The 9,007-nt window shown below is 42.7% G+C and overlaps 1 protein-coding gene across 1 annotated transcript in view; it reads right to left on the bottom strand.

Annotated features, from left to right (window-relative positions):
* LOC111950962 (adhesion G-protein coupled receptor G4) overlaps window positions 1–9,007 on the bottom strand; it is a 31,593-nt gene that overhangs the window by 10,298 nt on the left and 12,288 nt on the right. The window contains exons 5-13 of the mRNA XM_023968911.2: window positions 8,175–8,248; window positions 7,653–8,059; window positions 7,449–7,494; window positions 7,295–7,332; window positions 7,086–7,210; window positions 6,862–6,991; window positions 6,677–6,756; window positions 6,484–6,528; window positions 6,308–6,375 (exon numbers count right to left, since the gene is read on the bottom strand). Coding sequence (XP_023824679.2) covers window positions 6,308–6,375; window positions 6,484–6,528; window positions 6,677–6,756; window positions 6,862–6,991; window positions 7,086–7,210; window positions 7,295–7,332; window positions 7,449–7,494; window positions 7,653–8,059; window positions 8,175–8,248 — 1,013 coding nt within the window. The remainder of the gene's footprint in view (window positions 1–6,307; window positions 6,376–6,483; window positions 6,529–6,676; window positions 6,757–6,861; window positions 6,992–7,085; window positions 7,211–7,294; window positions 7,333–7,448; window positions 7,495–7,652; window positions 8,060–8,174; window positions 8,249–9,007) is intronic.

Below are 9,007 nucleotides of genomic sequence, written 5' to 3'. Positions count from 1 at the left end.
GGCCCATTTGTTAAGACTTCCGATGGTGTTTGTAAAGGGAAGGCTGTTGAGAGAGTTTTTACAGTTTTACAGCTGTTGTGTTTTGTGGCATTAGCTGATTACTGTAACGCGACCGTACGTTATTGTATTTAGTGAAGAATAATGGTTTAGAAATCATACTCCGAAGTACCAACTGGCATGAAAGCCCGTATTCTTATATTCTGGAAATCCAATATAATAATGTCTATTAGTTTCTAAAACTTTGTAGACGTGACGAAGTCATTCTGTGATATTCCGTTGTCGTCAGAGTCCGTTCCTCGGCAGAGAGCCAGAGAGTCTCGGCAGCAGATCAAATCAACACATCCAAACACAAACATGGCCAAAGTATTGTGACACCTCTCAATCGAACATTCTCCATTCCAAAATCTGCGCATTAATATGGATGTCCCCCCTTGCTGCAGAATTAAAGAATCCATCTTCTGGGAAGGCTTTCACTAGATGTTGGAACATTTGCTGCGGACTTGCTTCCATTCAGACACAAGACCATTAGTTGAGGTCGTACGGGGCACTGATGTGGGCGATTGGCCTGGCTCGCAGTCGGCGTCCATTCATCCCAAAGATGTTCAATGGGTTACGGGTCAGGGCCTGATGCAGCAATGTTCCCCTCCAGCCTACAGTAGCAAGCCAATGATGGTGCAATGTAGGCCTACATTCCAGAGACTTTAAACAACAAAAGAAATGCAGCTGACATTAACCTGTTTATCCACGTCCTTCAGACAGAGTGACTGAAACATAGTGTGTTATGTTTAATGGCAGAAACCACTTTACAAAATAAAATATGCATTATTCCCACACCAATTAGAGAACAGACAAATGATAGCTACCTCTGCCTATTGGCTACTAGTGATGGGCATTCCCAGCTCTTTCAGTGAGCAGAGTTCGTTCAGCTCAGCTCACCAAAAGAGCCGGCTCTTTTGGCTCCCAAACGGCTCTTTTAAAAAATATATATATATTTTGTCAAGTCAAACAGTTTGCGATAGTTTGATGATGATTGGTGTTAAAACCAATTCTAATTCAATTAATTTAATGGAAATCAATTACTCTACCTTAACGACATGTTTTCAAAAATGCCATTTGGTTGTTATGAAAAAGACGCTATAAACATGGTACATTTAAAGCTATTAACTTTTATAGTATTATAATATTACAAGTGGCCATATCAATCTAATTCCATTTGCTTAGAAATAATACATCTGAAACATTTATAATATATTTTCACCATATCAAAGAAATGACTATAATAAGTGCCATATGATACTGCTCATCTCTCTAATAAATAATTGTGTGTGTCCCCCTTTTCTCTTTTCTCTTCTTATTGCCCATGTTATAACCAGCAGTCTCTGTACTATCTCTATATTGCTGTACATTTATGTCTTTATATAGATTGCGAGTTCAGAAATCGCAAGCTTGCTTCACTTTCTAGGGTCTTGATGCGAGTTTCTCTCTTCCAGAATATTTGTCCCTTTTCGGGTAAGACCCTCTCCAGAGGGAGGATGTCTCTACTATGCAGAGCTCCCCTCGATGATCTTTTAGTATCTCGTGTGTATGACATAGGTCGTCTTCCACCAGCTCAAGGATCTGCAGATCATTGTTGTTTTTGAGGTCATGGGGTCCCCCTATTATGGATGACCTTCCATATGTGCATCTGTGAGGGATTCCCTTCGTGCATGCATCCCTAGTTGCTCTCTCGGTCAAACAGCAGACGTTGGATCTACTGCTGGTGCTCTCCTATCTACCCTCTTCTCAATTTCCTTGGTCCGATTTCTTCACATGTTGTGTGGGGCTGGTGTCGCCTCCTTCTCTGAATGTTATTTGATAAGCCTCATCTTAATCTCGCATCCTCTGGCTATCTACTGAAGGTTAACTTCTTAAACCTGGGTCTCGGTTATTTTATGTGTGCAAGAGGGCGTTTCTGATTAGCATGATTATATTGCATTCTGTGGGGCTTTCTGTCCACTGATGACCATAGGTGCTCATCAACTCTGTCACATGTTTCCGTGGTTACATTGCTTCTCTCTGGCGGCTGCTGTGATTCGCTGCAGACCCTTACACAGGAGTATCATTATTGAGGCTCACAATAGCTGAAAGATGAGAACAGTAACTTATTAGTTCAGTTCAGGTTTTGTCTACTTGATACTACATTCTCAATCTTACTGCTCATATACATATTAATACTGGATATTAAATAATGATGTTAGTAATAAACTGCTTACTGTACCTCTCCACTGATCTCCAACAGTTGAACCTGCTCCAAAGGGTTCCAGGACTCTGCACACCTCTCCACCACCTCCCATTCCTCTATGCGGTCAGAGCATCAACAAGTGCATTGACAATGGCCAAGGTAGTGATGTGCTACTGTGCTTCCTGTGAAGTATTCCACCAGCTGCTTTCACTTTGTCCACAGGTGGGCTGTCATCACTGTCAGGCGTCTCTTACAATCAGGTTGATTGTGTGGTCAGACATGTATAATGCGTCCATTTTAAAAAATGCCATGGCTTTGGTTGTGTTAGCTGCATTGTCGCTAACACAACAGACCACTTTTCTATCTACTTGCCATTCTCTGGCCACTCTCAACAGTTCTTCTGCCAAAGTTCTCTGAGGTGTGTCTGTCGCTGAACTCCAAAGCAGTCCAGGAAGACTGCTAGACATTGAAAAATCTTCAATGAGTGATATGTTAATCGACATGTAAGAAGTGGTTACTCTTGATATCCAGCAGTCCAGTGGAAGGCAAACTGCCAGTAGCTTTTTGACTTTTCCCCTACTGAAGCCTGTGTGCTCTCGTACATCTTGTGGATACGTGTTTTGAAAGGGTTTTCCTTGCTTGGAATTGTGTACATTGGGATTTAGGGACTAATCTGCTATAATTTCTAAAACCTCTGTCCTCCACGACGAAATGGCTGGAAATCGGTGGCAATCATTTTAGCCAATCATTATCAATTTGGCCTTGTTTTGCTACCAGACAATAGACTTTTGGCGTAAACTGGTCCATAGGAAGACTGCGTTGTGTTGTCGCGGGTAGGCCTACTTGACTGAGTGGACACTTGAGATGGCTGGCTTCCACCACATTCCCTAGCAGGCCCGCTAGTTTCTCGAAGCTCCGCTACAGCTAGCTTCACAGTTGGGTGCACAGTTGAATTATGCCCAGTGTAGGTTTGTGCGTAGAACCGGCTTTTATGAGAATTTGGTTTTGGCAAATTCTACCACTGGGCTTCTACATGTCTATATTATTTAAAATGATCCAAATGCTACTTTGCTTCCGGACTCATTTTCCAGCTGTTGTTTACCGGCTGCTAAGTGTGTGACTGTGAGGTGGTTGGCTGGCCCTCCTCACGCCATCTTTGGTTCATTGGTTGACACGGGTGGTCTGATTGCAGGAACAAAGGTGAGGCTGTTAGTTCTGAGCAACCAGTCAGAACAAATTTTTTTATTTTTTTTTTCGTTCTTTGAATTAGTGAATTCTATTCAGTTATATTCTTTTGATTATTCCTAATCTTAAATGTTTATATTTTATTAAATAGATTTGCTCTTCTGGGACGCGAGCCGGCTTCCAACGTTCACTACAAGAGACGGCTCTTTAGAGCAGACTCCGTTCTGCGAATTGACTTCACTATTGGCTACTTAGCCTTATTCAAGCCTGTATCAAAAAATGCAAACACTGTCCCTTTAAGGCATAAAAAAAAGCTCGTTTACCTGACTTGCTTTTTTTAAAGATGTCTAGAAATGTACATATTTTGTGTCTCTTGTAGGAAGCAATCCCTTCCCCTATTGTGACTACAAAGTATCTATAACTGGCTAATAACCCCACTAACTAGTAAAGGATATGAAACAAAAACGTGCACCACAGGGCTACATGCAGCTCTCCTCTGATCCAAATCAAGCATATCTACTCATACCCAACAGCTGTAACATTCTTACTCATGACCAACAGCTGTAACAACTACTCATACCACAGCCTGTAACATCTATTCATGACCACAGCTGTAACATCTTTTCATGGGAAAAACCCACCCCAGGGGCTGTAAACAACTACTTCATGACCACAGCTGTAACAAACTACTCTGGCCACAGCTGTAACATCTATTCATGAACCCACAGCTGTAACAACTACTCATGACCACAGCTGTAACATCTATTCATGAACCAAGCTGTAACATCTATTCATGACCACAGCTGTAACAACTATCTGACCACACTTGTAACAATACTCATGGACCACAGCTGTAACCATCTACTCATTGACCACAGCTTAACAACTACTCATGACCACAGCTGTAACATCTACTTCATGACCACAGCTGTAAACATCTACTCATGACCACAGCGTAACATTTCTACTCAGGACCACAGCGTGTAACATCTACTCATGGACACAGCTGTAACAACTACTCATGACCACAGCTTAACAATCTACTCATGACCACAGCTGTAAATCTACTCATGACCACAGCTGTAATAACTACTATGACCACAGCTTAACATCTACTATGACCACACTGTAACATCTACTATGCCACGCTCTGTAACATCTACGCATGACCACAAGCATTGTAACAACTACTCATGGACCACAGCTGTAAACATCTTACTTCATGACCACAGCTGTAAACATCTACTTCATGACCACAGCTGTAATAACTACTCATGACACAAGCGTAACAACTACTCATGACCACAGCTGTAACTCTATTCATGACCACACTGTAACAACTTACTCATGACCCAGTGTAACCACTTACTCATGGACCGCAGGCTGTAACATCTACCTTCATGACCACAAAGCTGTAATAACTACTCTGACCACAGCTGTAACTCTACTCAATGACCACAGCCTGTAACATCTACTCATGACCACAGCTGTAACACATCCCGATCAAAGTAAATGGCACAGATCCATATGTGACATTGGTATGTTTGCAGTACCTGCGGCTCTGGCTACTGCGCTAAGCTTTGATTGGTTATGCTTGAACCCGTCGTGTTAGAATAGATATGGGCTGAGTCGGTTGTCAGTGCAATTATAATCCTACTCCGATGCGGTCCTGCCTACAACCAAAAATCTCTTGCATAGTTGTTTTGGTTTCGGGCTGTGTTGAATTGAAAGTGGCCCTAATATTGCATTGTTTCGGAACCCCAATTCCACAGTTAAAGAGGGAAAACCGTACAGATAGTAGATAAAACTACAGGGAAAAATTTCTAGGAAAAGGTTGAAATGAAAGTTCATCTCTACGTGCTTCTAGGCTATTGAGGACTCAGTCCTTGGATGTGGCTTTTTTGAACATATTCTGTTGTAAACAAACCTCTTTTCATCTCCTTACTTTGCTCCTTTGAGTTCATGTCCATGTCCTTGTATTTGTCATGGTGTTTCGTTTCATAGTGTCGTCTAATGTTGTACTCCTTACTTACAGCCACGTTGACTCCACAAACAAGACAAACAGGTTTGTCTTTTACATATGGTAAACAGAATATCTCTGCCTGCCAACTTGTCCAGAAAAGCTCCTTGTTTTCTGCCTCCGTCCATTTTCGAATCTGGGTAGTAGCGCGCTGACAGTTGTGGGCGTCTATGTTGCTATGACTACTGTCACAGAGGATAGAGGGGCGTTTCTGGTCCTGTCCTGATTGGGCCCGCGCGAAAACAACAGCAGAGCATTAATGGGATTCGTAGTATTAGCGGTGAATGCGCTGTATAATACCGGCGGGCCAGCTCTTAGTAGTAATTTGGTTATGTTCTCGCGGGCAAATATAAATTACCCCGCGGGCCAAATTTGGCCCGCGGCCAGAGTTTGACACCCATGATCTAGACTGATTGAAGTGGATTTAACAAGTGACATCGATAAGGGCTCATTAGCTGTTCATATTGGAGGGATATGACACCATTCTTCCAACAAGAAATTCCATAATTTGGTGTTTTGTTGATGGTGGTGGAAAACACTGTCTCAGGCACCACTCCAGAATCTCCCATGAGTGTTCAATTGGGTTGAGATCTGGTGACAGATGGCTATGGCATATGGTTTACATCGTTTTCATGCTCGACAAAGATTCTGTGACCACTYGTGCCCTGTGAATGGGAACATTGTCATCCTATGGGGGCATAGCCATGGTAGCCAAAATAATGGCCTGCCCAGCATTTTTATACATGACCCTAAGCATGATGGGATGTTGATTCCTTAATTAACTCAGTGTGTGGCAGCACCCACTTTCAATATWCYTTGTATCCCTCATTTACTCAAGTGTTTCCATTATTTTGGCAGTTACCTGTATTTGCATAACTCACCAGAGAGAAGATGTTTGAAATGTGCATAGCAGAATCTGTGATCTGTACGTCCAAGGTGTAGCATGCAGCTAAAAAGAGAGGGAGGGAGAGAGMGTTATCACATGGTGGGAGATGAAAAAGTGGGTCCGTCGCAGTATCAGCGAACTCATCAGTTGATTTTTTTATATTTCACTTACCTGTACCATCGGAATAAGCAGAGCAGTTGCAGAAAATCTTCGCCTCTGAAAAGCAGGAATACGGTACTTATCAAGATACAGACACATATGTGTTTTAAAAACCCACCGAAGGTTGAAACGGCAAATTAATTTGTTTGCCAGTGTAAATGTGGATAATGAGTATTATCACATGGGTAAATAAAACCGTTTATACCGATGGGGGGTTTAGGGGGCTTGCCATCGTCCATTTGGGTTTGATTCCCAAGAGGAACATAAACAGTCCCGCAATGTCCACTGTAAGATAAAACATGTTCGTATGAGAAGATGGATACCCTATTTATTCTATAGAAATTCTACAAACACAGAAACAACAGCATAGTATGTACTTGTCCAGCTTACCATGAGATATTAACAGGCCCTGGAGATTGACAAGTGTTTGGGAGAGGGAGGGTCCCATTGAGGGAGCCATTGCACTTCGCAGAACCATTAYTTGGAGGCAGTTGGCCTGCGCAATGAGACAGACCCTTACCTACAATCAACAAGCAACAGACGTGAGGCTCTGATAAGGATATTTACATTTCTGTGAGAGATTTCAGATTTACATTCGGGTCAGTGTCACTCACCCACTCTATTTCCCACAATATAGGCTCGTATGGGGCTGTTCTCCGCAGCCAACCAAATGGCCCGCTGAACACAGCAGGGAGGTGTGGGCTTCCTCAGCTTCAGCAGCACAGTGCAGTTAGTCCTCCTGGAGGAATAAGGGGGCAGTATTAAGACGTGGAGCGAGACAGAGGATGCTGAACTGTAGTATTGAAATTAGTATTCAACTAACCTGATCCTCGTTTTATTGACGCATGTCACTTCAATGTCCTGTAAAGATACGACTTTTGATTCAACTCACATGCTTTCACAGAAAAAGAAAAAGTACCCCCTTAGGTTCACATGCACATTAAGGCAGGTTTGTCTGGAGAGAGATGTAGTCTTACTTGAAACAGGCTGGCGGCAGTCATATTTCCACCTTCGTGCTCTTTACTGCAGCACAGACAATTAATGAACAGAGTTAGCTTAGAACAGAGATGTTAGTTCATATTCTGCACATCTACTGAATATATCTACTGTATATATATATATATATATCTACTTTATATAGATATTAATGAACAATAATGACACGTGACTGAGTACTTTACCTAGTGGTGGCAGACATGGTACAACTGGGAGAATGAGTTGTCGTGCTGTAGTTGTGTGACGGTGTAGTCATGCTATGGTTGTAGAGTGTGGTAGTCATGCCATGGTTGTGTGAAGGAGTAGTAATACTGTGATTGTAAAGCATGGTTGACATGTTTGTTGTCAAGGCCGTCATGCTGAAGTTGTGCGAGGGGGTCGAGCTGTAGTTCAGCGTTTGTGTTGTCGTGGTGAAGTTCTGGGATGGTGTTGCTGTGGTGAAGTTGTATAACTGTGTTGTCATGTTGTAGGGGGTGGGATATGCTGGACTGACTGAGGTGGTTCGCAGTGTGTCTGTCGAGTTTGTGCCATTTGATTGTTCAGGTTTGTAGGGCTCGCAGGTGTCCAAGTGAGTATGAAATAGATCCCACAGCTGGAAAAGGAAAACAGTGCTGTCACTTTTGTTGTATTACTAAGCAAATGTACAGTTTCAACACAATTCATCACACATCAGTCAGTCAAGAATCATTCACAATCCTGTGACCGACCCAGTCACTGATGTCCGTTTCACTCTTCAGGTCTCCAGTCACGTCCACAGCAAGGACCATCCAGTAGTAAACAGCTGTAAGACAAACACATTCCATTAGGTTATAGCGCATGTCAAATTCTTATACACTGAATATCAAAGCAACATACAACAATTTCAAAGATTTTAGTGAGTAACAGTTCATATAAGGAAATCAGKCAATTGAAAAAAATGAATTAGGCCCTAATCTATGTATTTACAGATATGCATCTGTTAGTCACAGATACCAAAAAAAAAGTAGGGGTGTGGATCAGAAAATCAGTCAGTATCTGGTGTGACCACCATTTGCCTCATGCAGCGCGACACATCTCCTTCGCATAGAGTTGATCTGGCTGTTGAATGTGGCCTGTGGAATGTTGTCCCACTCCTCTTCAATGGCTGTGCGAAGTTGCTAGAACTGGAACACGCTATCGTACACGTTGATCCAGAGCATCCCAAACATGCTCAACGGTGACATGTCTGGTAAGTATGCAGGCCATGAAGAACTGGGACATTTTCAGCTTCCAGGAATTGTGTACAGATTCTTGCGACATGGGGCAGTGCATTATCATGCTGAAACATGAGGTGATGGTGGTGGATGAATGGCACAACAATGGGCCTCATGAAATTGTCACGGTATCTCTGTGAGTTCAAATTGCCATCAATAAAATGCAATTTTGTTCATTGTCTGTAGCTTCTGCCTGCCCATACCATAACCCCACCACCACCATAGGACACTCTGTTCACAACGTTGACATCAGCAAACCGCTCACCCACTCGATGCCATACACGCGGTCTGCTATCTACCCGGTACAG

The sequence above is a fragment of the Salvelinus sp. IW2-2015 genome, linkage group LG23 (assembly GCF_002910315.2).
Source record: "Salvelinus sp. IW2-2015 linkage group LG23, ASM291031v2, whole genome shotgun sequence".
Lineage (NCBI taxonomy): Eukaryota > Metazoa > Chordata > Actinopteri > Salmoniformes > Salmonidae > Salvelinus > Salvelinus sp. IW2-2015.
Note: the sequence above shows the minus strand (reverse complement) of the source record. Positions and strands in the feature narration are given on the sequence as shown.